The 27,313-nt window shown below is 55.1% G+C and overlaps 9 protein-coding genes and 1 non-coding gene across 10 annotated transcripts; 6 read left to right on the top strand and 4 right to left on the bottom strand.

The window, feature by feature from the left end:
• The first annotated feature begins 786 nt into the window (after positions 1 to 786).
• On the top strand, positions 787 to 902 carry LRP88_13193. Its single transcript, XR_014475206.1, has one exon. It is a non-coding gene; the product is annotated as a 5S ribosomal RNA (ribosomal RNA).
• Positions 903 to 1,441: 539 nt separating this feature from the next.
• LRP88_13192 (uncharacterized protein) lies at positions 1,442 to 1,756 on the bottom strand (the record flags this gene model as incomplete). Its single annotated transcript, XM_083249568.1, has 1 exon — positions 1,442 to 1,756. The coding sequence occupies one exon, from the start codon at positions 1,754 to 1,756 to the stop codon at positions 1,442 to 1,444; it is 315 nt and encodes a 104-aa protein (XP_083093902.1).
• Positions 1,757 to 2,388: 632 nt separating this feature from the next.
• LRP88_13191 (complex I 30 kDa subunit family protein) lies at positions 2,389 to 3,309 on the bottom strand (the record flags this gene model as incomplete). Its single annotated transcript, XM_083249567.1, has 3 exons — positions 2,389 to 2,820; positions 2,882 to 2,897; positions 2,948 to 3,309. The coding sequence occupies 3 exons, from the start codon at positions 3,307 to 3,309 to the stop codon at positions 2,389 to 2,391; spliced, it is 810 nt and encodes a 269-aa protein (XP_083093901.1).
• Positions 3,310 to 3,735: 426 nt separating this feature from the next.
• Positions 3,736 to 9,183, top strand: LRP88_13190 (uncharacterized protein; the record flags this gene model as incomplete). The annotated part of the gene is made up of 8 exons (XM_083249566.1): positions 3,736 to 3,779; positions 3,878 to 3,944; positions 4,044 to 4,126; positions 4,178 to 5,910; positions 5,971 to 6,204; positions 6,414 to 6,499; positions 6,571 to 6,691; positions 6,902 to 9,183. The coding sequence occupies 8 exons, from the start codon at positions 3,736 to 3,738 to the stop codon at positions 9,181 to 9,183; spliced, it is 4,650 nt and encodes a 1,549-aa protein (XP_083093900.1).
• Positions 9,184 to 9,578: 395 nt separating this feature from the next.
• On the bottom strand, positions 9,579 to 11,863 carry LRP88_13189 (potassium channel family protein; the record flags this gene model as incomplete). The annotated part of the gene is made up of 2 exons (XM_083249565.1): positions 9,579 to 11,706; positions 11,754 to 11,863. The coding sequence occupies 2 exons, from the start codon at positions 11,861 to 11,863 to the stop codon at positions 9,579 to 9,581; spliced, it is 2,238 nt and encodes a 745-aa protein (XP_083093899.1).
• Positions 11,864 to 13,234: 1,371 nt separating this feature from the next.
• LRP88_13188 (uncharacterized protein) lies at positions 13,235 to 14,119 on the top strand (the record flags this gene model as incomplete). The annotated part of the gene is made up of 1 exon (XM_083249564.1): positions 13,235 to 14,119. One exon carries the CDS (start codon positions 13,235 to 13,237, stop codon positions 14,117 to 14,119), a length of 885 nt encoding a protein of 294 aa, XP_083093898.1.
• Positions 14,120 to 15,524: 1,405 nt separating this feature from the next.
• On the top strand, positions 15,525 to 16,303 carry LRP88_13187 (uncharacterized protein; the record flags this gene model as incomplete). Its single annotated transcript, XM_083249563.1, has 4 exons — positions 15,525 to 15,537; positions 15,622 to 15,783; positions 15,863 to 15,979; positions 16,044 to 16,303. 4 exons carry the CDS (start codon positions 15,525 to 15,527, stop codon positions 16,301 to 16,303), a joined length of 552 nt encoding a protein of 183 aa, XP_083093897.1.
• Positions 16,304 to 16,668: 365 nt separating this feature from the next.
• Positions 16,669 to 18,059, bottom strand: LRP88_13186 (peptidylprolyl isomerase RRD1; the record flags this gene model as incomplete). The annotated part of the gene is made up of 2 exons (XM_083249562.1): positions 16,669 to 17,389; positions 17,437 to 18,059. The coding sequence occupies 2 exons, from the start codon at positions 18,057 to 18,059 to the stop codon at positions 16,669 to 16,671; spliced, it is 1,344 nt and encodes a 447-aa protein (XP_083093896.1).
• Positions 18,060 to 18,711: 652 nt separating this feature from the next.
• Positions 18,712 to 21,315, top strand: LRP88_13185 (uncharacterized protein; the record flags this gene model as incomplete). Its single annotated transcript, XM_083249561.1, has 2 exons — positions 18,712 to 19,537; positions 19,868 to 21,315. 2 exons carry the CDS (start codon positions 18,712 to 18,714, stop codon positions 21,313 to 21,315), a joined length of 2,274 nt encoding a protein of 757 aa, XP_083093895.1.
• A 2,041-nt stretch (positions 21,316 to 23,356) lies between these two features.
• LRP88_13184 (uncharacterized protein) lies at positions 23,357 to 27,286 on the top strand (the record flags this gene model as incomplete). Its single annotated transcript, XM_083249560.1, has 5 exons — positions 23,357 to 25,495; positions 25,562 to 26,809; positions 26,863 to 27,006; positions 27,097 to 27,167; positions 27,223 to 27,286. 5 exons carry the CDS (start codon positions 23,357 to 23,359, stop codon positions 27,284 to 27,286), a joined length of 3,666 nt encoding a protein of 1,221 aa, XP_083093894.1.
• Between the last annotated feature and the right edge of the window lie 27 nt (positions 27,287 to 27,313).

Raw genomic sequence — 27,313 nt, 5'->3', positions numbered from 1 at the left:
TGTCATTCTTTTGTTGTTTTGACCATCACTGGCTATCGAGGCAAGTGCCTGATGGCAGTGTGTAGCGTTTTCAGTCCTCTACTTAGCATATGATGGAGTTTTTGGGAGATGAGCGCACGAGGGCGTCACAGGCTTGCAAAGGTGCATTCACAATTCTGTCTTTTGGGATGGGAGTTGGTGATGAGGCTGGCGCGGACTGCACAATCATGGATGAGCCATCTCGTGTTCCTTCTCTGATTTTCTTTGGGTTCTCGCTCGGAATTGCGTCTGCAAGAAGTGTTTTTGGTTGGGATTTACTTGATCGATGGAGCAAAGGGAGGGATAAGCGTATATATTTTGCGAGGAAGCGATGTCAATGGATGGCTCAGGTTCATGGAGGGGTAGGCTCATCTCTGCTGGAGGCCACTGCTTGAGGTATGGAGGACGTTGGAGCCACCATGAGCTGCGTGGCTGCCTGGTTCATAGAGCAGTGTGCTTGATGATGAGCAGCCTGCAATAGTGGATGAGGAACGAAGCTGTAGGATATGAACTAATAGAGATAAAATGGCAGGGTCGAATCCTTTGAGACAGCGAGTTCTGATAGACATAATACGAAGCTTTATTGCAGACAGCCTTTGGTCCCCAAGCCATGGCAAGGCGGATAGCTACCCAACCGCATACCTGTCTACCTATTCTACTTGACTGGCCATGCTTGTCAGCCCACGTCAATCCTTCCGAAGGATGCATCCATCCTCAGCATCAGCATCAGCCCCTGAATATGAGGCGACTCGACAGAGCAACTGGCACATACGACCACAGGCGCTAGAGAATACGGGATCCCGTCCGCTCTCCCATAGTCAAACTGGCGACCGCTGGAGTAGTAGTCGGGTCGGTGACGACCGGCGAATGCCCGGTGTTGTATGTTTCTTTTTTTGCCATCCTGTCCTCCTTGTCCCCGTCTAGAAGCGGCCTGAATGAAGCTGGTTGGTGGTGGTGCTGCAGCGAATACGAGGCTGAAGCCACTGCAGGACAACGATTTCGTCATGGCTGTCGTCAGCTTCTCACCGGCTTTTCCTGAGGGCCGTTGACGTCGTTGAGAAAGAAGGCAAATCGTTTTCCACATGCAGTAATGTGAGGAATGCTCTGTTGCGATAGTTGCAAAGTTGTGGCTTTCTCAGCCAAATCTAACGAGCGGTATGCCTCTGCCCCGAGAGCTAAACCCGTTTAAAAGTAAGAAATTGAACATGATGGCGGCATGTTCTCCCTGTTTTTTGTTTGTGTCTCTGCGTTTCTTTGACGCGCCTTCTCGTTCTCTCATCAAACTCATTCCTTAGGATTCCCCAAACTCCGTGTCCCGGTAGTAGAGTTAGGTTCTTCCCTTCGTACATGCATGTGGCCGTGAACTCAGAATACAATGTCCCGTGATGAATAGGACCGCCACAATTCTCATGACACCTCACTTTCAAGCTGGTTCTTCTGCCGATCCTGACGTCTTGTCTTTGTCTTTGCGCATCTTGAACCCACTCAAGATGCGGCCAAACGACTTTCTCCTCTCTGCCTTTGGAGTGTGCTCGGCGACGAGTGTGTCGACACGGTCCAGCGCATCGATAAAGATGTGAAACTCAGCGTCGTCTTCGTAGCTCAGGTGCTCGTCCCGGAGAGCTAGGTATTCTGTTTCTAGGTCGCGGAGTGAGGACTCGCTGGATGCCGTTGATGAGCATCGTCTCGTCTTGATGGGACTGCTGATGGGACTGCTGTTGGCGCTGCTGTCCGACATGGTTGTGGAAAAAGGAGATTAAAGGTAATAAAGAAGTGAAGTGAAGAAGTGTGAGTTGAAAAGTAGAATCGAGTTATCGGGGGTCCACCCGAACCGAAAGGAGATGCGGTGTTCCTGGATGGAGGGAAAGAAGATGAGGGAAGATGGGTGGCAAGGGTGGATATATGTATCGGTAGACCAGACCATTAAGCTCGGGAGGTGCAGGGAGGGGTAGCGCGACATGAATCCATCCATCGGAAGAATCGTCTAGTCAAATATGATGGGAGCTGACATGTTGTGCTACTCGGCGCGTGCAATTGCGAATACTGCATCATGATTGTCAGCATCGCCTCCCGATGTAGTACCAATCATGGCCTTGCCCGCACCCAGGTGCGTGGCGGAATCCTCGGCCCATATGCGCTACTTGCACATTCCTCTAGCCTGCTTTGTTAGCGAGGACCGAAGAGGTCATATCTTGTCCCCGGTCGTTTAATACCGGACCCTGCCCGCTAAGTCAGTTCTTGTCGAGGGTCGGTGGACGGTCGACGGTGGACACTTCACTTGGCGGACCAAGAAAAGAGTGGTCTGATGCAAATCCAGGTAATATTTCTAACAAGTGACATCTTATACAGCTTGGGATATGGATACCCGTTTTATTTCTTCGGCTCCTCCTTCTTCTCCTCCGGCTTGGGTGTTGGCAGCTTGAATGACTCGGGTGTGCGGTTCTGTCCGGCTCCGACAGGCTCCCAGGCGCTGGATCCACCCTCAAAGTTGCGGAAGGCTTGGGTAAGCTCAAGGGGCTCGGTCACGATACGCTTCTTCTCCTCGTCGTATCGGATCTCGGTGTAACCAGTCAAGGGGAAGTCCTTGCGCAGAGGGTGACCCTCAAAACCGTAGTCGGTCATGATTCGTCGGAGATCGGGATGGCCGGCAAAGAAGACTCCGTAAAGATCGTAGACCTCTCGCTCGTACCAGTTGGCACCGTCAAAGAGGCCAGTGATGCTGGGCACGGGGGAAGCCTCGTCGGCGTAGGTCTTGACACGGATGCGGGAGTTGTGGCGGACCGAGAGAAGGTTGTAGACAATCTCGAATCGGTTCTCGCGCGTGGGGTAGTCGGCGGCAGTGACGGTGCTGACCTGGGTGAACTCGGCAGCGGTGTTGTCTGGACGGTTTTAGCGGATTCCCTGTTATCAATTGACGGGATACCAACACTTCAGGAAGCTGAAGACGGGATAAACACCCGAGGGCGAGATGTAGATGGTGAGCTCGTCCTTCCAGACAGAGAACTGCTGGATGTACTTGGGCAGGCAACCCATCAGCCAGGCACCGTATCGGTGCATGTTGTCAGCCTTGCTCTGGTACTTGTCGGCAGGGTTGACAATGGGCGCCTTGAGGGAGCCGATGTGGTCTCGGGGGGCCATTCGCATGTTGGGCGACTCCTTCGGCATTGCGACATATTGACGAGCCGAGCTGGACAAGCAGCGGATTGCTTGGTCGTTAAAGGCCTGGACGGAAGGCTTCGCGGGCCGCAGAGCTGAGGCCAGGGCCCTGCTTCGAGAGATCGTGGTCGCCATGGCCGGTGATGTGACGGTTCGAGGCCAATTGACGATGGGAGAGGTCCTCGAGACGAAATGCCTTGTGGTGTTGGTAATGATGCTGCAAGTATTGGCTCGAGAATCCTAGCGGCTGAGCCTTGACGTGAATTTTCCGGCGTTCTGCCGGACATATACGGGTACCTCGATGCCAGGCGGGGTTGCCGGGAGACTGAAGGTAGCCGGCTATTGCACGTCCCCAAACTCCCTGCTGTTCTGACAGAGATCCTTTCACGTGATTTCCCACCGCCACTAGGCCGGGATTGGCTTAGAGCACTTTTGGATCTTTCTCTTCCCGCAGCCTCGATGCATACCGAACATCGTTCCTCTCCTCGTCCTCACAATTCCAGCATCGTATTTTGAATCCTCCCCACATCAACCTTTCACCCCTAATCTCAGACTGTCACCATGGCGCCCCAAGATTCTTTCATAGAAGAGGAGGAGGATACCTGGTGAGTTTCAACGCGTGCACCGGGCGCGCTTGACTGCTGGCACCGCTGGCCCTGCGCCCTCGGGCAATGTTGGGTACCTGAGCTGACACCCTTGACAGCCCTCTTTGTATCGAGGAGTTTGATCTCTCCGATCGGAATTTTCGACCATGTCCTTGCGGCTACCAGGTGCGATCGAATCCTCCCCGTCATCTATCGTCCCTCGTCAAGTAGCCACATGGCTAACCTTATTCGCAGGTCTGCCAGTTCTGCTTCAACAACATCAAGAATAATATGAATGGGCTATGTCCCGCATGTCGACGACCTTACGACGAGAAGACCATACAGTGGAAAGTCGTGACGCAGGAAGAGTACGTCGCCGCCCGCCGCTCGGGTCTCGCCACGCTGACGAGTGATTACAGAGTCGCCGAGTTCCGTGCCAACATACAAAAGAACCAAAAGAAGCGAGCCCAAGAGCAACGACAAAAGGAAGTACAGAAACGCGAGGCCGAGAAGGAGAACCGTAAGAATCTCATCGGAGTGCGCGTCGTGCAGAAGAACTTGGTCTATATCACAGGCCTCGCCCCCACCGTGCGCGAAGACGAACTACTCAAGACGTTGCGAAAGCCCGAATTCTTCGGCCAGTACGGCAACATCCAGAAGATTTCGATTAGTAACCGGAAGAGCTCGGATGGCCAACACCAGTCGCTCGGCATTTACGTGACGTTTGAGCGCCCCGAAGAAGCGACACGTTGCATCCAGGCCGTCCACGGTTCCCAGAATGGTGACCGGATTCTCAAGGCCCAGCATGGCACGACCAAATACTGCTCCGCTTGGCTCAAGAACGAGAAATGCGGCAACCCTGGATGCATGTTCTTGCACGAACAAGGTGATGAGGAGGATAGCTATTCGAGACAAGACCTGTCGTCCATGAACAGCATCCACACTCAGCGGCCTTTACCTGGCGGTGGGTCCTCGCGGTCTGCCTCTCGACAGCAGGCCCCTCAACCCACGCCGCCACCCGTCGTATCCCATCCCATGACTCGCTCTGTTAGTAAGGAAGGGTCGGAGAATGGCGTCGATGGATCGGCACTCCCGTCATCTGCCAACTGGGCGCGGAATCCTCAGCGAAGCCGTAGGGGTAGTCACGCTACTAGTGGTGCTGCGTCCAGCCCTGCCGTTTCGATGTCGTTGCCCGTCACCGCAGAGGCCGTTCCGGAGGAGGCAGTGGAGGATACCCAGGAGCCGGAAGCTGGCCCATCGACAGCCAACAAACCGAAGGAGCCAGAGCCTACGCCTGAGCCAATCAAAGAAACCAAAGGACTCCCCGAGAGCTCTCTCAAGGCTCTTTTGAAGGCGCTGCAGGGCTGCTCTCTTCCTCGTGTGATTGACCCCGATTCAGACGATCTCGGCCCACCCTTGTTCGACGTCCGTGGTGGTGAAAAGCGCAAGGCTATGCGCGAGGAGGAAGACTCCCGTTTAAGCGGTGAGCAGGAGGAGGCCGCCGAGGCTCGCGAGCCTTCAGAGGGAGAACCGGAGACAGGTGGAAGCTTGGCCCTTGGAGGTGAACCGGAGGATCGCGACACAACTGGTGACAGCCGAGGCTTTGATCGTCGACCCAGCACTCAGCCTCCTATCCAACGAAGCACGACCGATGGTATATTTGGACCTGCCCTGACTGGACCTAATTTTAACCAAAGTTCAGGCAACCCAGGCTCGCGGTCCATGACACCTCAGCAACTCTTCCTCCGATCCCAGAGCGGATTCAACGATGTCCCTCCTGGCATCTCGAACCAAGGACAAGGCAGCACCTTCCAGGGACAAGGCCACAACCGCCAATCTTCCCGGTTCAGCTTTGCCAACGACAATGCGAGCTCGGCTACCAATGTCAAGCTTGCTGCCAACCCGCGCATCATGGCTCAGCAGTCGTCCATGATGCCCAGCTCGTTCCAATCCCAGAGCAACAACCAGTTCTATGGCACCTCGATGCCAGGACCCCCCCCTGGCCTCAAGTCAACTGGCACCCCTCCTAGCATGTTTGGCCAGTTTGGTGGTGGATTTGGAGGTGCACCCAAGGACAACTCGACTGAGCTTCTTCAAAGTTTGATCAACCGCAGGGGGGCAGGCAATAACCAGGCCCATGATGCGGGAAAGCGTGAGTACCTGATCTCTTCTTTTTCAAACCAGTACCCACCATCCTCTACCTCCACCCCAGCTCCTGCTTCCGGCCATCCGGCGTCGCTCTACGGTAACCAGCCCGGAGCATTCCAAGACATGGGTTCCAAGCAGAAGAAGAAGGGGAAGAAGCACAGACATGCTAACACTTCCTCCTCTGGGGGGAGTGGTTTAGTAGATCTTGCAGACCCGAGTATCCTGCAGGCGCGAATGCAGCACCAGTCTCAGGGCAACGCCGGAGTTGGACAGGGCTTGTTTGGTGGTCAGAGTCAAGGTGGGTACAACATGATGTATAACGCCGGCTTCACGAGGTGGTAATGTTATTGTTTGCTTTTTGGAGCCATCACGATTCAGGGAGGCTGGGTGACGGGCCACGTCTTATTGTTTCTGGCTCTTTTTCTTCATGTACAGGGGAGGCGTTCTTGGGCATTTCAGGGATGAGGCCAAAAGGTTGCCTTTCATCTTCCTCGGGGGGGACACAAGTCAGTCACAAGCGCATTTTGATTCAGCAGGCATTTTGCGAGATCAACGCTGCGCAGAAGGCCAGCTTTGCATCAGGCGTCATCTTCGTTCTTTGGGGGAAAAGGAGGACACATCGAGAGCAACCCATGGGGTCTCTCCCCTCCGAGTTTTTCAGCAGGTCCATCAACGACCACGCGCGCATGAGGGTTCAGGTCAGGCAAGCCATCATCGTCTTCCACAAGCCCTTATGTATGTTAACAATGTCGAATCCGCCCGCCTAGGTTTGGCGGTTACCTTTGGTCAGAAATAGCATATACCCTCTATTCTCTCCAAGCTGCCCTTTATACTCGTTGTCCCCCCGTGGAAGACGATGGTGGATGCCGTAGCATGAATCTTGCTCCCCTAATATCCTGTACATAAGAAGCTGTGGTGTCGTAGTCTTGGTGTCTTGTTTTCTTGGTTCATCTCGAGCGATTAGTTGGGCGTCATGCTAACAGTCGTTTGAACAGATGACGAGCTACCCTCTCTCGACGAGGCCAGGAATTCGGTTGATGCGCTGGTCGCCGATGATCCCATTGCGGATTTAGATGGACGCCGTTCAGTACCCCCAGGCCTAGCCCTTCCGCCAGGTCTACCTACGAACATCCCTAGACTGCCGTCCACCCCTGGCTCCTCGAGACTTCACCATGTTGTCCCTGCGCTGCCCAAGGTTCCACCTCCAGGATTCCCACAGGGTGCTTTGACTCCGGAACACTCGCCCCGAAAGCCAGTCACGCCAATCTCGGAAGCCAAGAAGAACCTTAAGTCTCTTGCGGCCGAGAGTGGCTTGTCAAAGGAGATCACGGCACAGTCGCAAACTAAGCAGATAAAGGGAACCGCCTTGCAAGACGAGGACTTCCCGGCTTTGGATGCACTGAAGAACAAGGACCGGCCTAGCACACCGACACCAAAAGCAACCCCCAAGGCTAAGAAACAAGCAGAGAAGATTGTCGACAAGCTTCTGGCAAAGGCCGGGCCCAGCCTGGAGACCAAGAGTCAGGATGTGAAGCCGGCGATGACCACAACGGCCGAGAAGAAGCCTGTTTCCATTGATACCCGGGCCGCAGGAGGTTCGCCCTCCAAGACTGGAGAGTCATCGGCAACAACTGAGAAGTCAACGACAGAGCTCTCTGCTGCTTTCCCACCTCTCCCTACCCCTTCCGCCGCCGGTATTTCATCCCCTATTACTCGCACTGCGCCCAAGACGTTGCGTGTCGTTCCTACACAAAGAGTAGAGGCGCCCCCGCCAGCTTCCCCTGCCTTGACGATGGCCTCGGTCGCATTGTCGGCGACATCTAGAGTCATCTCGGCTTCTTACAGGCCCGAAACACCAGCCAGCGAGATGGTTAGTGACACCGCCTCGGTGATTTCGGCCTCTGTGACTCATTCACGCGCAAGCTCTCCACCTCCAAGCAGGATTGGATCTGCGGCGGTGAGAACAACGACCAAGAGCCAGCAACGAAAGCAGCGCAAAGATGCCTTGAAGCAGGAGACTAAGCTGATTGCTGAAGTCCCGAAAGAGCCAGAGGAGCATGCACCGGTCCTTGGGCGAAAGAAGAAGCAAAAGAAGGAGAAGCCTGCCAAGGCACCCCAGCCTCGTCCTGCGACACCTGTCCAGGACCCAACCAAGGCTGAGCCCACTCCTGCAGAGCCTGCTGTGCCAGAGCAACCCAAGGAGAAGGAGATAGAAGAGAAACCCGTCAAGAGCAAGGCTGCCCAGAAGAAGGCTGCTAAGAGCAAAGGCAAGACAAAGGAGGTTGAGCCAGAGGTGGCTCCTACGCCGCAGTCACCTCCCCAGGAGCCTGCTGCGACCGAGCCTGAGACCCCTGAAGTGCCAGAGAAGCCACAGCCGGGTCCCTCTTCTGTGTTTACCGAGATTAAGAACGCCTTGTGGTCCTCGAGCATCGACAAGTTGCACCTACTCAAGCCTATCTCAGGCAGCTCATCCCGCACTGACCCCAACTCTGCCAACAGCAACGCCAATAAGGCTGGCCATTGCAAGGACTGCTCTTGCAAGTGCGGTGAGATTCAGGATGAAGATCTGGCAGCTCTGCGCGCTGGAAAGCCTGTCCGCAAGCAGTTCCACGTGGACGGCAGCCGGATGCTCATCACCCCCAACGGAGACTGCATTCGTGGTCTTACCCCTGAAGAGGAGGATGCTTTCCTTGAGCTCCAGGCTGCTATCGCGGCTACGGCAGAGAACCCAGGAGCTTTCATCGCTCCTCGACATCAGCCAGGAAGCGGTGCCTTTTCTCTGATCAAGGGCCGAGCCGTTCCTAACGGTCGACCAAACATTTTCCCTGCCACCGCCCAACCTCAGTCGCAGGATCCTATTGGGAAGCTTCAACGTGAGGATGCGCTCAGCTACATCAACCAGTACGTCCTCCCTCGCCTCAACCTGGGGGCCACCAACATGGGATTCCCTAAGGGGGCATCTCCTACCAAGGACGCGGCTGCTGCGAGCCTTAACTCTCTGGCGCCCTACTTCTACGGGCCTGATGCTGCTGCTGGCGTTGGTATCTACACGCCACCTGATGGAGCCCGTGCGATGCAGGACTTTAGCTCGGCCGGCATGTCGAGCGAGGAGCGTGGCAAGAACTTTGGCATGGGCGTTAGTGGCATGCCCCTTATGAGCGTTGAGGATGCCGAGGGCGCCCTTGCGGCTGCTCGTCGCGAGACGGAGAAACTGGAGAAGGGATTGAACCAAGTCATCCGACGCAACAGACGGCTGCTTCTTGGAAACGGTAACTGAGCAGCTGAGCTTTTGGAACATGAAATTACGAGCTGAGGATGGGCGATACTCTCTGTCGCCATTGTATGAAGTCTACGGAACAAGCAGGGATTGACACTCCCGGCGACGATGTGTCGTTAGTTATGTTGTACGAGTATCCATGTATGAATACGGAACAGTGACAGAAGGGTTAGATCTGTTACTTGGAAGCCTAGAGCTATGAGGAATGAATATGACTTTGTGTGCTTTGAGGCTCTGACCTCGAAGTTGTACACTATCTCAACAGCAACTTACAAACCCGTATTTCGTGAACCTGCCCAAACTTACACCGGCTATATGCAAACATTTACAATAAATCAACGCCGTAACCCTCAAATAATCATTATAGTCAGCCTGTGATCCAAGTCACCCACATATCAGTGCGCCTTTTCCTTGTCCTCGTGGTTGTGTCCGTTATGGTGCGAACCATTGACTGGACGATGATGACCAGCTCCTAAAGCTCTAGTTTCAGCTCTCAACTGCCGTCTTCCTTCTGCTGACAGGGACTCGCGCAGTCTGTCCATGAGTCTTTCGAGAATCCACTCCGTCTCTTCCTGGCTTCCCATAAGCGGACTGCGGTTTCCAACCCAGGACCAGGCCATGGCCTCTTGTGACTCAGGGCTCTCCTCGTCATTTCTATCTGGTGAGCCGTAACCACCTCGTTGCGGGCTCCTACCGCGGCCATGATGATGGTGATGGTGATGATGTCTATGCCCGCTCTTTGGCTGCGCTTTGCGGTGCGTCTCGGCGTTGCCTTCGTCTTCGCCCATGAGCTTGAGATACCATGCCCACTGCTCGAAGCTGTAGTGATGAGGCTTGCTAGATTTTAGATGGCCAGTGAGAACCTGGATCTCGGAGATGAGGAGGAAGTGGAAGTCTGTGCCGGTGGGAAGTTCATCTTTGGCGTCTCGCAGACGAGAGAGGGACCGACGGACTTGGGAGGTAAATGTTGAGTTGTTGCGGTGGTGGCCTATCCGTCGGGGAGAAGAGTCTCGGTCGAGGTTTGAGTGGCGAGAGCGGCCGCGTGCGTCTTGTCCATGATTTCCTTCTTCTGTTTTGATTATGGTGTCGGTTATTTGCTGGGTGGTATTACTTTGAGTTGATTGGTGTTTCTTGAGGTCCTGAGGTGCTGGGGGGCTCTTGTGATCTGGGAACATCCTTCCAAACGTGGCCTTGTGGATGATGTACTTGAGATCGCCAGAAAAGTTGCCCTCGCCGGGGAGGATAGTGACGTTTCCGAGTCGCAGCGTGCTATCACGGATGAGCTTGACAACAGTATCTCCGGCGTTTGAGATGAGAACTGTCATAGTCGGCAACGCGAGGAGAGACCAAAATACAAAGAATGACTTGCCCGCGTTGGATTTAACCGTCTTGTCGCCGTATCCAATGGTGGTGAGAGAGATGAAGCAAAAGTAGAAGCCGTCAAAGTACACCCAGCCCTGGTACGGCTTCTCGCACTTGACAAAGATGAAGGCCCCCAGGAGCCACAAAATGAGCCACGAGCCTGTGGATATGGCCATGGCCATCCAGCGACGACGGGACGACGTCTGGGCCTGGATCTTGCGCATGAGATCGAACTCGACCTTGCGACGCTCATACTCTGTTGCTGGTAGCTTGCTGGAGAATTCGGAGTCGGCGCGGTGTGGTTCCCGGATGGGCTCGAGGATATCGTCGTCACCTTTCTTAGTCATGCTGCGGACCATTCTCCGCCGCTTCTTCTCTTCCATCCGGGCATCAACCTGACGCTTTCCACGTTCGAGAACAAGGCTTCGAATAGAGCCAATGACCAGACCGAGACTGATGACGCCGATGAGGGCGTAGGGTATCATGAGGGCACAGCCTAGGGTCGTATTTGGCGCGAAGTCGCCAAAACCAACGGTGAAGAGGGTCACGTCGGCCCAGTAGACGCCGTCGAGATAGTTCCAGCCTTCGATGTTGGAGAAGACTAGGGCGCCGATGAGAAGATACATGAGGAACATGATGGTCTGGAGCATGAGGGTGCGCTGGCTGGGCGTCAGGTTAAAGTCCTTGCCATAATGACCAGTCCAGGCACCATAGAACGTCACCACCATGAGCGTGGCGTCGACAAAGTAGAGGATGGCTGCCCACATGCCGTAGTAAAAGGCCTGTGACCAGATGAGCTCGTCTTTGTTAAACTTGATGCCATCAGTGAGTGGCCCCGAGGCCGTGGCTAACAGCGAGATGAGGAGAATCGCCGAGATGTACCAGCCGATGATGGTAACAGGCTGAGCGATGGTGAAGCGGACGCGTCTGGCCATGTTGAGGAGGAGAAACATGTTTGAGATGATGGCCATGAAGAGCTGAATGGCGTTGATGATGGTCAACCATGGGGGGTCAGCAATGTAGACCGCGTCGTCGATGTCCTCGCCGGGCACGAGTTGCTGTCTCCATGGCCGAACGAGGGCGCAGATACTGAAGGCCGAGGCGACGGGGCCAAGGGTGCCGGCGATCATGGGGAATGCCGACGAGGCAAACCACCAGCGGCTGGTGATGTTAGTATATATGAAGTGACTGTGAGCTGATGGGCTCACCTTGGAGCTAGATGGGCATCATCATTTTCCATCCGCGTCTCATACGCGACAGAGTCTTCAATGACCTCGGCCTCATCTTGGATGGTGTCTCCCAAGTTGCCGTCGTCCATGGGGTCTGTTTTGAGGCTACTCGGTGGTGTGAGGTGAGCTTGTCTCGATCAGATGATACATATGCGGCAGGATGCATCCATCGACCTCGGATATAAAAATGAGATGCGAGTACACAGATGATACAAAAGATTCTCGTGTACTTCAGAGCGTTGCAATTGGGATCTTGAAAGGTCTTGGCGATGGATCAAGAGTCAAGGGTCCAAGTGAACGGCTGGGACGGAAATCTTGGCATGGGGAAACACGCGGACGATGACGTCTTTTTGTGTCCTTCAAAGCGGTTGTCTCATTAGACGGTTTGCTAGCTTCGCTAGATGATGTGCGGCTTTTCCGAATTTAGTTGCCCTGCCGCTGGAGCTACCTCTCGAGGTAGTCATCGTTTACCAAGACCTTGCAAAGGCTGACCAAGGGATTCGTAAAAGGGAGAGAGCGGTAACGGCGGATAAGAGGGAAAAGGCGGCATCACGAGTTTGAACCAAGCTGGTACTCGAGAGATACTTTGATCCCAGCCGCTGGAATTATTAAATTTGGCGGATGGAATTCAAGCTTTTTGGCACTGACGCCCTGCTGACCCTAGAGCTTTGTCGATCGAGATAGGGTGATTATGGGTACTTTCAAGAAACTTGGCTGCCCCATATTTTCTGTTGTCCAATGGAATTAATTCTCCCCACTCACCTCAAGTTTGTTCCTACATCGGCTCCTCGCCCTATCATTGCCTTTTCACGATCAAAGCAACTTGGCTGTACGGCTGATTGCTTCCACTAATCTCACCGTGTATTTTTATATGGACAACCTCTTATAGCCCTGACGTCAAGGGGGTCTTGGAGAGGTTGCCGAGTCAACCTCATGCGTGACTGTCCTCTCAGCCATCTCTCACATTGAGCGTGTAAGTCGCGTCCTTACCAAGACCCCTTTTCACCTAGCTAATTCCGTTCCTTATAGAAACTCTAGAGCTGGCGCCAAAGACGCGTTTCCGTGCCGCCAGTGCCTCGGGTATGCGGTTGCAGTATGCCAGCATGCCTTCTCCGCGTCTTCCGTGCTACCCGTAACCGCCTCATCAACGTTTGTGCTGGGCCGTTGCGGAGGCCGTTTAGCTCTCAAAGCCATGAGCGGGTTAGTGTCAGAACTGGCTCAGCGGGCCATGTCAACATAGAGTGAGAAACCTCCCTGACCTGTGCCAACGACGCAACCCACTGATCCACGATAGCCTCATCAATGTTGCTGAGCATCATCCACAATCTCCCCTCTTCATTCATCTCCCCCCATTTCCCACTGGCAATGGGCAATATACTCCATTGCCTAATTTCCTTCAGGGGAAACCGGTTGCTAGCATCAATTACCGTTGGAACTCGTTTGATCCTGGATTGACACAGATGCCTTCCACGGAGGGTCTCTGGCCGACGCCAGTTCATGACATGGCGTTTGCCTACTCCTGGCTCATCGAGAACCTCGCACCCGAAGGCATTCAGCGGCGTGACATTTACGTCTACGGATCTCACCTGGGCGCGAGCCTGGCTACCTCGCTCGCTCTGACAGAGTCGCAGCCGCACAAGCCTTTCGGGGTTCGAGGGGTCGTGTCGTACAACGGCATCTACAACTGGACCATGTTCCTCCCCGACCACCCGGTGAACCGGACTACCTGGCGATCCAAGGGCACGGGGTTCATCTACAAGCCGCAGGGGAGCGCATACATGCACTACCTCCAGGAGCATCTGCCGGTCTTCTTCCAGTCAACCAACGACCTGTTCGACCCCTTTGCTAGCCCGAGCCTGTTCTTCCACAACCCGGGCTTGAACATCCCCTCGTCCTACAACATGTCGGAAGACGACGCTGCGTGGATCGAGGCCCTGACAAACCCAGACGCCGCGCCAGCTGTCCCGGAAAAGGCGCCGCGCAAGTCTCGGCTGGTGTTCCCACCCCGCAAATCGACGCTCAAAATCCCCGAGACCCTGCTGCTGTACGACTCCCCGCCTCTGCCACAGCGCTCCGACAAGCCAGGGCGGCCCAAGGGGGCGAGGCCCTGGGGGAACTGCCTGGAGATGCAGGCTCGGGAGCTGGCCGAGATGATGCACCGGAGCATCGAGAGGGTCGAGCTCAAGGAGAGGGGTCTCTGGGATGAAGAAATTCACATGTGGGAGGATGAAGGGAAGCGGCGAGTCAAGGTTGAGGAAGCTGGGGAGGAGAGGGGGACGTTGGAGATGGACGAGAAGGGAGAGGAGGTTGTGGAGGAGTGGTTGGCGGAGAGGATACGGGCGTGATCTAGAACATTTTGGCTCTTCTAGAGCGACCTGTAAAACCTGATATTCACCATGTAAGATAAGCAATGGAAGTTTCCGTCGGTTGGCATTTGATGGCATGCAGACTACGTTCCGTTGTTTAGCATCGGGCGGGTAGGTTTTTTCGTGGGGGCGGCAATCCATTGGTGACGGCACTAAAAAAGCAGCCCGACAAGAAAAGCTTGGGAAAGCTTAACTGGTGGGGAAGGGTCTGATAGGCTGTGACTTGGTGACCCTGGGAATGAGTCTAGAACAGGTAAAGAGCACGAAAAAGGAATCAGATGAGGACTTTGTTGCTTGGCGAAGAGGGGGAAAGTGACGATGCTCTGTATCACTGGCGATATTTTGATACGGGCATTGGCATTGACACCTTCTCATGTCCCTCCTGCACGGCATCCTCGTTGCGCGTCAAAGGTGTCCAGGTGGTGGGTCGTTGAGAGATGCACGCTGTCGTCAGCGACAAGTGTTAGCGACGGTGGTATCTCGAGCCGGCAGAGCACTAACGGGTCACAAGACGGGGTGTACCAGATGTTTACAGTCCCCCCATCCCTTTGATTCACCATCTGCTGCAGTCCTGGTTTCGGCTATCCATCCCATCCCTTGATTCATTTCGAGCCTTGACAATCAAGAGTGACAACAAGGACACGTTGGGCTCGCAAGATTACGGATTAGCAGGTCTTCATCTATCCCTGGACACTTTGTGAATCATGATCCTTTCCTCAGGGGTCCTTGCTGCTATAATTATTTCCAGTCAGTCGTCACAGAGAGACAGAGCTGCAGGGCGATGTGGAACCCCCTGGCGTCGACGGTCTCGAACTTGGCACCACCCCTGGAAAAGGCTTAATTTATCAGTGGCCCAGAGCTTCCCGCCTCAGATTAGACCACCCGCGCTGTGTGCTTCAGTCGAGATTGCATGTCACCCACTGCCCAGGGAGGGAACCCTTCTGTATTTTTTTGTGCTGTGCTCTGTTTGCACGAGTTTCATCTCCCGCCTGCTGGGGGGAGGGACCCCGTAACACGACCCAGAAACGGCAAAAGCCAGGCGTTAACCAGGACTCGGATTCATCTCCACCCCCCATCTCAACCTCTTCCCCTCCCCAACTTTCATCTTCTTCATCTTCACACAGCTTCGTTCTGCTGCTAAAGTCATCGCCTGCTACATCTGTCAGGTTCGCTTCTTTGAGCTCTATCTGGTACGTACGCAAAGTGGCACGGCATACGCCTTGAGCTTGTACTCCATGGGCTCTGTTAGTCGGTGCTTGGGCAAGCTTGTCAAGCTGCTGGAGCTGACCTGACATCCGTATGTGAAGACCTCGGTCGGTAGCTGACGATTACCTATCTGTAGGATCTCACCTTTGAATCCATCTCCGCCTCGAAATCCCTCATCATGCCCGGAATCCGTGAGTTTTCCTCTTGCGCCCACCTCCGATAGCGCACCTCCCAAGGCACCACCCAGTCAGCTCTACTGACAATACCCCCAACAGCTCTTCACGCCCTCGACAACCTCAAGGCCAAGCTCAAGGCCGCCTTCAAGAAGAAGGGCGAGAAGGAGCCCGCTGCCGAGAATAAGCCCGCCGAGAGCAAGCCTACCGAGACCACCACCGAGCCCACCAAGACTGAGGCCGCTGCTCCCCCAGCCCCAGCCAGTACGTTTGATGATCTGAGATGCTGCTAGATGCAGCTCTCGTCCTAGTTGCTTCTTTTCCTAACCCTTCTGCGTTACAGCTGAGCCCGCCGCCCCCGTTACTGAGCCCGCCAAGGAGGAGGCCAAGCCCGAGGCCGAGACAAAGCCAGAGGCTCCTGCTGCTACCGACGCTGCCAAGACAGAGGAGGCTGCTCCTGGTACGTTTACCTACGAGACGGCAATATTTACGTTGTCATGGATGATTTGCTAATGATTTTTCAGCACCTGCCACTGAACCTGCTGCTCCGGCCGCTGCCCCGACCACTGAAGCCGCTCCCGCTGCCGAGCCCGCCAAGACGGAGCCCGCCCCAGTCGCTGCCCCCGCCGCTGCTCCGGCCGTTGAGACTCCCGCTCCCGCTCCGGCTGCCGTCCCCGCTCCTGCTCCTGCTCCTACCGAGGCTGCTCCGGCCGAGGCCCCCAAGGAGGAGAAGAAGGACGCTGACCCGCCAGCTCCTGCCCCTGCCCCTGCTGCCGCCTCTTAAATGCCCCCTTATGATTGCTCTTTTGAATGCTGCCAGATGGAGACATCTATCTTGCTTTTACCTCAACGACAGCGGCCATGCTGAATCGAACGGGGCGTACTCGTGCGTCCAGTCGATGGCGGCTGCCTTAGAGACGGATTTCCTAGTTGCTTAGCAGCCTCGGCCTGCTTAGATGTTTCCTTTTTGTTCTAGCAGCTGGCTGGATACCCCGGAGGGAGAAGTGTCGCGACATGTTTTTTCACATCTATACCCTGCTTTTTATATCTAATGCACAAACACTCTCCATGCTCTCCAAGTCCGTTGACTCCATAATGTGCGCCTAAATAACACTGTGTCTAAACCATGTTGAAGCTCCTATGAGCTGGCTACTCATCCCTTGCCCACGGCGCTTTGGTCATGGTGATTTGCCCGCTTGTAGATTCCGACTTGGGTGCCCCGCCCTGATGAGGCCTTGCAAGGGAGCCAGAGCTGGGCCCTGGTAGTGGCATTCGGGAATACGGAATACCTGGACCCGTTGGCGCTGGCATCCTCGTAGCCTGAGCCCACGGTGCAGCTGTTCCAACCCCAGATGGAGGTGCATGTGGCATTTGTGTAGGCTGATTCGCCATGTGGACGCTCTGGGTTGGGGTCGCCGCCTCTGGATCGATCTCCCACGAGAAGAGCGAGCCAAAGGGGAAGTGCTGGACAACAGGAAACTTAGACAGCACCTCGGCGTTGAACATCTTGATCATGCCCTTGTTGATCTTGCCCCAGCCGTCGCGGATGCCAGAAATGTCGAACAGGATGGGACTGTGCTCCCAGAACGGACCCTTCTTGACATCGTTGATGAAGCCGATGGCGGAAAAGTACATGTTGACCTGTCGCTGGTCCTCTACCACGGTGGCCTTGGTGACATCGCTAGGCTTCGGGGCGCCCTTGACTGAACCCTCGGTGGGCATGGGCTCGGTATCGTTTATGGGCCGCGCGAGTTGCGCAGAACCAAAGATGTAGGGCATGAAGGAGTGGTCGTCGAGACCCCAGACGCCATGAGAGCCAGCGGGCTCGAGGGTATAAGTCAAGATGAGCTTCCTTACCACCCTCAGATATCTGTTTGTGTTAGTGCAATCCAAGGCAGACGTGGGAAGGGGCCATACGGTTCAATAACGTTGAGAACGATCTCCCGTTCGATCTCGCCCCCAGTGTTTCCATCCTTGAAGTAGCCCAGTTTCCATAGACACCCAAGAAAGGCGACGAAACTGAGTTCATGTCCCGTTCCGTAGTCTAGTCGCTGTACGCTTCCAAATCCTCCAAGAAGGTAGCTGGAAACCTCCTCCAACGCTGCGCCATCGCCAACCTTTAGTGTTTCGCCAAGTAGTCCTTCTCCAAGCAGTTCGTTCAAGTTTTTCTCGAGAATCGCGTACCACTTGCGAAAGCTCACGTTTCCGAATCTTCGAGGGCCCGGGTCTGGAGGAGCATCGTCGATGAAGCGTTCGATCTTGGATAGTAGACTCTGGAGAGCTTGGATGGACGGCGATGTCGGCGGCTTGGAGGTGAGGGGGAATGTGCGGGGGCGGGGTGAGGAGGGTTGGTTGCGGGGACAGAGGGCGTGGTTGAGCTGGAGGATGAAGATGCCGATGTCGCGGTAGGCGAGGCTGGTGAGGAAGCGGGCGACGTCGGGGCCCTCGTGGATGCGCTTCGAGGGCTTGGTGAAGGATGGCGGGGAGCTGAGATCCAGGACCTCTAGAGTGGGGGGTTTTGGAGGGGAAGCGGACGTCATGTTGAGCTGATGTCTTGTGACGGAGGCCTGACGTCAAGAAGCCTGCTGTGTGTTGGTGAAAGAAAAGGACGAGTCTTCGAGGTTTTCGTCGTCTGGACGGTGTGATGGAAGCTGAAAGGGGGATGTGTGTAAGTGCCAGGTTGGAGACCAAGAGCTGGTGATGGTGGATGCCCGAATTTAGTCAGCTATGCGACCTTGAGAGCTCAAAGTTAGGGCAGAGGCAGCTTTGTCATGGTAACTTGCGAACTCGAGTAGAATGTATAAAGTCAACTCAAGCAACGGCAGTATATTTTCTAGAGGTTGACATTATCCCAAGTTTTACTGCTATTTCTTGCTTCTTTGGGAGCTCATCAAGTTGATGTCATCTGTTGCACCCTGAGCTTGAGCTTCAGACTTGCCCCACCTTTTAACGCGCTTAGACGCGACTGGTCCTCGGTCATTCACTGCCAAGCAACTCTCCCCAGACAATTCACGGCAAAGATGCTCTGACAACGACAAACTCCGACCCGTCGCCCATATTCGATCCGACTTTCATTGAACAGACATCCATTAGCTAGCGCAGCGAACTTACAGCGGTGTCCCGGCTTGTCGCCAACGTTATGCGACCTGGTCGTCGCAAACTTACACCCAACCTCCGGAATAACAAACCATCATGATGGCTCGCCTGCGATCTCAGGGCAAGGCAGCAGCTCCCGTCTCTATGCCTGAGCCGAAAAGACGGGGAAGGTCTCGTGCTTCTACGACTACTATGACGCCAATAAGAAGCGATGCCTCCGAATCCAGCACACGCCTACGTGGGCGACCGCCTCGAAAATCGAAAACTTCTGAGGAGCCTCCTTCGAGCCAACGCCGTCAGACACGGTCGCATACAGACAACCAAATCTTCGAGAAATTAAGCACGCCCAGGAGGAAGCGCCGACGCACTATTGGCGAATCCGAGGATCAACTTGCGAAACGTCAGCATAGTGATGATGCTGAAGGGGCCGAGGAGGAAGAACAACCCTCGCAGAACTATGATCGAGTGGAGGACGAAGATGATGACGAATCGGCTCCCCCAGGGCAAGACTTTTTCAAGAATATCAATAAGACCATCCTCCCGGATACCGAGCAGATCCACAAGTTGCCCAAGCTTCGACCTGATGATAGCGCTGAGTATCATTCAGAGAACGACGGCCGGGCTGGAATCGTTGTGCAGTTATCACAAGACGACAATGGGGATGTGATCGAAGTTGAGACCGAGGCTGCAGATGATATTGAGGCTGAGAATGACGAGGTGATCGAGGTTGAGGCTGAAATTGAAGACTCGCAGGCTGATAAAGTTGTCGAGATTGTGGATGAGGCTCCAGCGCAGGCCGAGGATCAGGAGGAACTACGTACACCAGCAGAACAGCCTACGTCTGTGGAACAACCCGAGCCTGCGGAGCAAGACAACCCTGAGTCGAGGCCAGATCCTTCACAACCGGAACCTTCCCAGCCAGGTAAACGAAAAAAGCGACGGCAGAGTCGAAAAGCAACCTTTGGCGAACCTGATTATCAAGTAAATAGAGCTGCATCACCGGTCCTAGGCTCAGATCCTCCGAGGTCCCAAGTTAGGAGGCCTTCTAAGTCGAAACAACCCCTACTTAGCCAGGCTCAGGAAAATGCTTTGTATGAATTTGCGGGAGACGATGAGGAAAACCACCAAGAACAGCAGCAAAGAGAGAAACAGGGACAGACGTCTACAGCGGCAGCTCAAGCGGCGAGGAAAAGAGGAAGGACTCAATCTCAAGCAACGCGGTCACCTAGAGGAAGAAGGAGGGGTGTTGCAGAGAACACCGCTGCTGAAGAGCAAGACGGTTCATACGATGATGGTGATTCCGAGGCCGATGAGGAGCCATCAGAGCTGCCTCCGGCAGAGGATGCACCGGGGGATGACGTCGAGTCAGAGGATGAATCCGAGCCGGAAAATGATGCGAGCTACATTGAAGACTCTCTGCTGATCGAGTTACCTAAGGAAAACGAGACAGCCGTGACAGCCAAGATCCAGGGCAAGGTGGTGCAAAAGCTTGTCACCATCATGTCCTCGTCAGGGTGGATGGGCAAAAGGAAATGGGACAGGGACGCAAAGTTGGACGCAGCATCTGCCAAGAGAGACTTTAAAGAAGCTCTCAGGAAGGGCTCCAGGCCCCTTCCACGATCTAAGGTCATTCTTACTCACGTCTATGGCCTATGGCAACTATGCCACAAAGTCCCCCGATCGCCGCGACTTGATGAACAGAACAAGTACTTCCGCGAGCACGAAGCTCAATTCAATCGGCTAATCACCAAGACCGGTGGCCTCATCGAGCAATACGTTAAGACTATTGTGCAGCAGCCAGGACCTGATCACGATGCTCCAGCCAACCAAATCAACAACCGTCGGATCATTTCCAAGTTGCACAGGTGCATCATCCCAATGCTCGTGTGGTTGCTGAGAGACGCATTCCTTGCTGGATGTGATATCCCGGATGTCATGATGCAGCAAGCTGTTAATCATACTGGCGAGTTTACATTATTGACCCTGCAGTTGCTGCTACGGATCTCAGGCTGGATTCGGAGGATCTGCGCGGCTCTGCTGAACTGGTCTGACCTCAACCCCCCTAAGCCGACTGGGGATGAGGAGGATTGGAAGAAAACGAAAGAAGCCTGGGAGAAGAAGAAGGAGGCTTGGGAGACGCTGAGCCCAGCTGTCGAGACAGCAAAGGAGGAAATCGATAAAGCCCTGAAGCGAATCGAAGAACTTCAGAATGAGCCTGAAAAGCTCAAGAAGGCAATCGAGAACGACCGGGTGGTGCAACGAGAGCGTGAGAAGAAGCTGCAACAAGCGAAAGATGTCCGGGCCCGGCAGATGCAGCTCTTCATTGAGTCGACGCAAAGAAAGAGTTCTTCACGACAGGTATCGCACCGACCGACGCAAGAAACAAGTTCTTCGCGACCAGCATCATCGCGTCGACCAGCGCAAACAGGGAGTCAATCGCATCCCGATGCGCCGCGACTAAGCCGAGAAGAAGAGGCCCAGTACTTTGAAAAGCATGGATGGTACTACTGGGAAGATGATCGACTGCTCAGAACTATCAGGAGCTCGCGGCGCCCGGATTATCAAGTGCTCGCTTCCGTGTGTCATGAGAGGTCTTCTGCAGAGGTTATAGAGCGAGTGAAATACTTGAAGGACATGGTGCGGCGTAAGTATGAACGGGCTGGAACGGATCCGCCACTCTGGACCTATGAACATGAGTAATGCGATGAGAACGGTTTATTGGTAGAGGCGTTTATGCGATTTCAGGCGTTGTCTGGGATAACCGACCTTGATGGTTGTCCCTAGTTTCTTGATACCCGGGAAAGATTCGGCGAGTGACTTGGCCTATGATATTGAGAGGAAGTTGGAAGGATGGTCTTGTTTAGATCTGATGATAGCGTACATACTATTGACCTCCCTTCCTGACATTTGCATCGATGGGCATGGCTACCTACCTGCGGGAGAGAATCGGCTATCTTGGAGTTCACGTTGTCGCCTGATACAATGAGAGAGGTCATCTCAACCATCTAAATGTTCGACCACGTTGATGCCGGGGAGAGAAGCCGATGCATGAACGGGCGAGGGCGTGTCGTGTCTCACGTCGTCGTGGAGGTGGCCTTGTGCCAACGATGCCGTGCCACATCATCAACGCTCTGCCGGCGTCACATCATGTCACATCATTGTCCACAACAGGCAGGGCAGACAAGACGAGTGTGGCCTCGCCAGCGCATGCATACCGAGTATCCGATGCACTAATCGACGTTGGTCTCTGGGGAATGTGTTTCATGGTCGCAGCCTGAGTTGTTGTCGCATCTCTCCTCACTCCCTGTAGACGGGAGTCTGGAATTGGTTGAAGCGCCATGCTCTGATGAGGGGACTACGCTACTGCCCAAGGAAGAATGGCGCAGGATCAGAGACAGCTAGTCTAGTTCATTTGTGGTAACAAGTCAACAAATCAAGCTTCATTTTTATTGAAATGTGTCCGGGTCGGCGCGTGACTGACGCGCTCTGCGAGATTGGATGTGAAGATCCCATCAACCCGTTGAACCCCGCCCTTTGATTGCTTTGTGCGCGCTAGAGTTGAACTGAAACGGTCATAAACGACAAAGGGCCTATATACCCAAATGGTATGGAGTAAATAAACAGGTACCTCTTGGTGGATAAAGGCCCTTTGGGTTTAGGGAAAAGACGGCGGTGGCTCGCATTGCATTGCATATGGCGCGCCGTTCGCATGCAGGGCCAGACAGAGACAGGTAGGAGAAACGGCCTCTTTGCTGGTGGAAGCGCGGGTGGGTTGTTATCCGAAACAATTGTTAGTGTAGATCTAGTGTCAAACTCTTAACAAATTGCAACATTTATTTCAGCAGTGACTCAAGGGTGTCATCGTGTCAGAGACTGGCCGGGACGCGTTATCCACTCAACGACGTTATCTCGATGACTCTGAACCAGGAACCAGACAGCCACCCGCCGTCCACGGTCCACGGACTAGGACCCCTGGAGACCCGACCTACCGCCCCGCCCCCTGGATGCCAGCCGTAGCGCTCGCTACCAACCGCTCTTCACAGGGGCTCATTGAGGCCTGGGCCAGGTGTCAGTGGCCGGTGCGCCAAGCTACAGTCCCACTCCCACCAGTCGGTCGTGGAAATGGACGTCCGTAGAGCTGGGCGCCAGCCTGGGGCCCCCCATGGAACAGCTCAGGGTCGTAAGGTACGTACCCCGGTCTAATATCCTGAGCCCATCAAGACAGGACAGGACAGCTTTTCTCCCCTTCCACTTCCACTCCCTTCTCCCTCCTTTGGAAGCAAGCAGATCCTGTCGATAGAGAAGCCGTTATTGCCTTGCTTGACTGCTCCGCTGCCATTGCCCCTCTATCCCGCCTCTTCTTTGCTGCCCGTGCGGGTATTCTGTCCTTTAGCAGCCCGCGGTTTGCGCTGGCAAGAAAGCGTGGTTTTTGCTCGATAGGCAAAAAGGGGACCGAACAAAGAGGTCAGTGAAATTAATCGATCCCATTCCCTCTCGTATCCTTGACGCTGGGCTCCATAGCTCGTGCTTTCAGTTGCCCTGCTATTTCCTGATTACCCTGGTTGAACGGTCGAGCTGCGTGGTTCGACCTTTTCGGCTGGCAGAGGTAGCTACGAGCTCATTTGCAACGTCTAGCTCCATCTCCCAAACTCCATATCTACCCTCCTTGTCCATTCATTCCTTTTGCTGACTCTCTCATCTTGCAGAATAACTCTCCTTATATACATTCCCCCTGCAAACCATGTCCGAGACCGAGAGCTTCGACATTGTCCAGCCCGAGGAGGCTGTCGCTTCTCCTACCGAGGCCCACGCCGAGCCCGAGAGCCCACACGCAGCGACTCCTGCCTCGCCTGAGACGCCGGCCAAGGAGAATGGAGACAAGAAGCCAGTTGTGAAGCGACCTGGGGCTGCCTCGGCCACGAGCGCTACTCGTCGCCCAGGCTCGACGTCGACGGCTACCAAGCCTACCACCGCAAGCACTCGCACTGCTACTGGTTTGAGCAAGCCCCCGACCCGACCTCCCACCTCTACTGTCCGCAGGACCGCGACCTCGTCGACCTCGACCTCGAGCCACAAGAGCAGGCTTAGCATGAGCGCGAGCGAAGACGACAAGAAGTCGACCACCTCGAGCGCTTCGGCTCGCAGGACGAGTTCTATCATGTCCAGCCCTGGCAAGGCAGCCGAGAGGAGGCCTCTTAGCTCCGCTACTGGCTCAGCTACTGCGACACGAAGGCCCGGGACCACGACGACCACGACGCCGCGGACCGCGACAAGCACCCGAACCTCGACCGCCCACCCCCCTACGGCGACACGAACTACTGCCACTCGAACAGCGAGTGCCACCCCTACTAGCGATGCCCGAAAGCGCCTGTCTACTTCGGGACCTTTGACTGCCTCTCGCACCGCGACTCGACCTACTTCCGCTTCTTCGGAGGCTACCAAGGAGATTGAGTCGCTCAAGGCTAAGTTGGCTGAGAGCGAGCACGAGATTGAAGCTCTGAAGGCTGAGGTGAAGACCTCGGAGGAGAAGCTTGCCGAACTCGCTGAGCAGGTCCACAAGGCGGCAGGTGATGATACAGGTTCCCATACCATTGGCGAGGACCTTGCTGCTATCAAGGCCGAGCACGAGTCGGCTGTTGCTGCCCTGACGGGACAAGTGTCTGAGGCAAACGAGAAGCTTGAGACTGCGCAAGCTGAGCTTGAGAAGCTCCAGACAGAGCTTGACGCTGCAGTGGCCGCCAAGGAGACTACTGAGAGCGAGCTTGACTCACTGAAGAAGCAGCTTGAGACCGCTCAGGCTGAGAGTGAAGAGAAGCTTGCATCTAGCAAGGAAGAACTCCAGAAGGCCATTGACGAGCACGCTTCCCAGATTGAGGAGCTTAAGACCTCTCTTGAGGCCCAGAAGACATCTGCCATCGAGGCCTTGGAGACTAAGCACAAGGAGGAGCATGACAAGGATCAGGCCGATGTTTCCTCCCACGAGACTGCTATGGCGGATCTTAAGGCCAGCCACGAGGCCGCTACCGCTGAGCTGCAGAAGAAGATCGACGAACTGACCGCGTCTCAGTCTGCCCTCGAGTCCGCCAGCGGCGACAAGCTCAAGTCTGAGCAAGAGGCCCATACGGCCAAGATTTCCGCCCTTGAGGCCCAGGTTGCTGACACCAAGGTTGCCCTCGCGCTTGCCGAGACGACTGCTCAGACGGCCAAGGCCGAGGTCGCGTCTCTTAACGACGAGATCAGCAAGCTTCAGAGCAGCCTTGCTGAGAAGGAGACCGAACTTGAGGCGGCCAAGCAGGATCTTACCAAGGCCCAGGAGGAGGCTACTGCTGCCAAGGCTCAGGCCGAGGAGGCCCAGAAGGCTCTCGCTGAAAAGGAGGAGGAGATTGTCAAGGTCAAGGAGATGCAGGAAGAGCGAATGAAGAGCATTTCCCAGGATTACGAGCAGGAGATTGAGTCTCTCCGAGGAGACGCCTTCTTCAAGCGCAAGTTTGAGGAGCTTGAGGGTCAGCACAACGAGCTCAAGACCTCTACTTCAGAGGCTGCCGAGGGCCACGCCAAGGCCCTCGAGGCTGCTAAGGCTGAGCACGCTGCTGCTGTCGCTGCTCTGGAGGAGAAGCAGGCTGAGCACCAGAAGAACCTTGATGCTCTTCGTGCCAGCCATGCTGAGGAGCTCGAGTCTTCCAAGAACACTGCGGCCGCTGACCGGGATACCCGCATTGCCGAGATTGAGTCCCTGAAGGAGAGCCACGCCAAGCAACTGGAGATTCTGAAGACCGAGGGCGCGTCCACCCACACCGACGAGCTCGAGGCTCTCAAGGCTGCTCACGCCAGCATCCTGGAGACACTCAAGAAGGAGCATACTGAGGAGAAGGAGAACCTCGTCGCTGGCCACGCATCTGAACTGGCTACGGCCAAGGAAGGAAGCGAGACCGCGCATGCTACCGAGATCGCTAAGCTCAAGGCTGAGCTCGACGAGGCTCGAGAAGCTGGCGAGGTCGCTCATGCCACTGAGATTGCCAAGCTGAAGGCTGAGCTGGATGATGCTCGAGAGGCAGGCGATGCTACTCACGCAGCTGAGCTGGAGGCCCTGAAGGCTAAGGTCGAGGCTGACAAGGAAGCGAGTGACAAGGCGCACGCCGAGGCCTTGGCCAAGGCTCTGGAAGAGATCGAGGCCGCGAAGACTGCTGGCAACGACGCTCAGGCTGCTAAGATTGCTGCCCTCGAGGCTGAGCACCAGGCTGCCAGAGAAGCGACTGAAAAGGCCCACAGCGAGGAAATCCTGGCATTGAAGAGCCAACTGGAGGCTCAGAGCGCGGACGACAAGAAGCACGCCGAGGAGTTGGCCAGCTTGAAGGCCGAGCTCCAGAACGCCAAGGATGAGCTTGAGAAGGCGCAGGCTTCCAAGAAGCAGGCCATTGATGAGGCTCGTTTCGAACTTGAGCAAGAACACGCTGCTGAGGTTGAGAAGCTGCTGTCCTTCAACGGCGAGGTCCTAGAGCGTATGAAGAACGAGGGCGCCGAGGCCAAGAAGGAGCTGGAGGAGCTCACTGCTAATCACACCAAGTCGATCGATGATATGATGACGCAGCACCGAAACAACGATACTCAGCTGGAGAACAAGATTGAGAAGTTGACGGAGACCAACCAAGGTCTGGAGGCTGAACTCCAGAAGGCTCAGGTTGAGGTTGAGGAGCTGTCCCACCAGCTGGCCCAGGAGAAGACGGAGCGATTCACAGCGCTTGCTGAGCTTGAGGAGGCAAGGAACGTCAAGCCTGATACTTCTGAGGTGGATGCCCTGAAGAGGGAAATCGCCACGATGAAGAAGTTCCACGAGGATGCCCTTGCTGGCGTTGATGCCGAGCTCAAGTCAACCACTGGTCGCTACGAGAGTGCACAGGGAGATTTGACTGCTGCTCAGACTCAGCTCTCAACTCTCAAGGACGACTTGGCCCTTGCGCAGAAGGACCTTGAAGCTGTCAAGGCTGAGGCTGAGGCCAAGCAAAAGACCGCCAAGGCCGACTACCAGGACATGCACGACAGCCTGACTGGCATTGCCGAGGAGGCCCAGAAGACGGCCAAGGATCTGGAGGCGAAGCTTGCTGAGGCGGTGGCCAAGGTTGAGGATGGAGAGAAGCAGGTGGAGGTCCTCGAGGCCCAGATCAAGGTCAAGGATGCCGAGATCGCTGAGGCCAAGGTGAGCTCAGCCAGACGTGTTTATAGGACGGACTACGACTGACACATTACTAGGCCAACGCCGCCATCGCCAAGCCCAAGGGACTCGCAGCCAGCAGATTTGCCAACGCAGAGGAGGGCGACGACGCCGCCGCTGCGAAGGATGATGCGGCGGAAGGTGAGGAGATTGATGATCATTCCTCAGTAGCACTTGCTTCGGTGCGAAAGCCCCTTGCATGATGCACCGGCATGATTTCTTTGCTGTCATGCAGGAGTGAAGTGAACTGGAGGCTAACGTGTGGAATACAGATAAGTAAGGCTAGACTGACGGCCAAGCAAATGGATACCCTCGATAGGGAGATGAGGGATCGTAACTTGCAGTAAGTAGTCCTGAGAGGCTGATGATTAGATTCATGACAACTGACACAAGTCCAGGCTGTTGAAGTCGATCACGGACGTCAAGTCGCCTGCCCTGGGCTCTGACCGACAGTACAACTAAAGTACTCAACAAACGCCACCATCCAAT

This window comes from Fusarium phalaenopsidis, assembly GCF_050370095.1.
Source record: "Fusarium phalaenopsidis strain FUZ10S chromosome Unknown contig_32332, whole genome shotgun sequence".
Classification (NCBI taxonomy): Eukaryota; Fungi; Ascomycota; class Sordariomycetes; order Hypocreales; family Nectriaceae; genus Fusarium; species Fusarium phalaenopsidis.
Note: the sequence above shows the minus strand (reverse complement) of the source record. Positions and strands in the feature narration are given on the sequence as shown.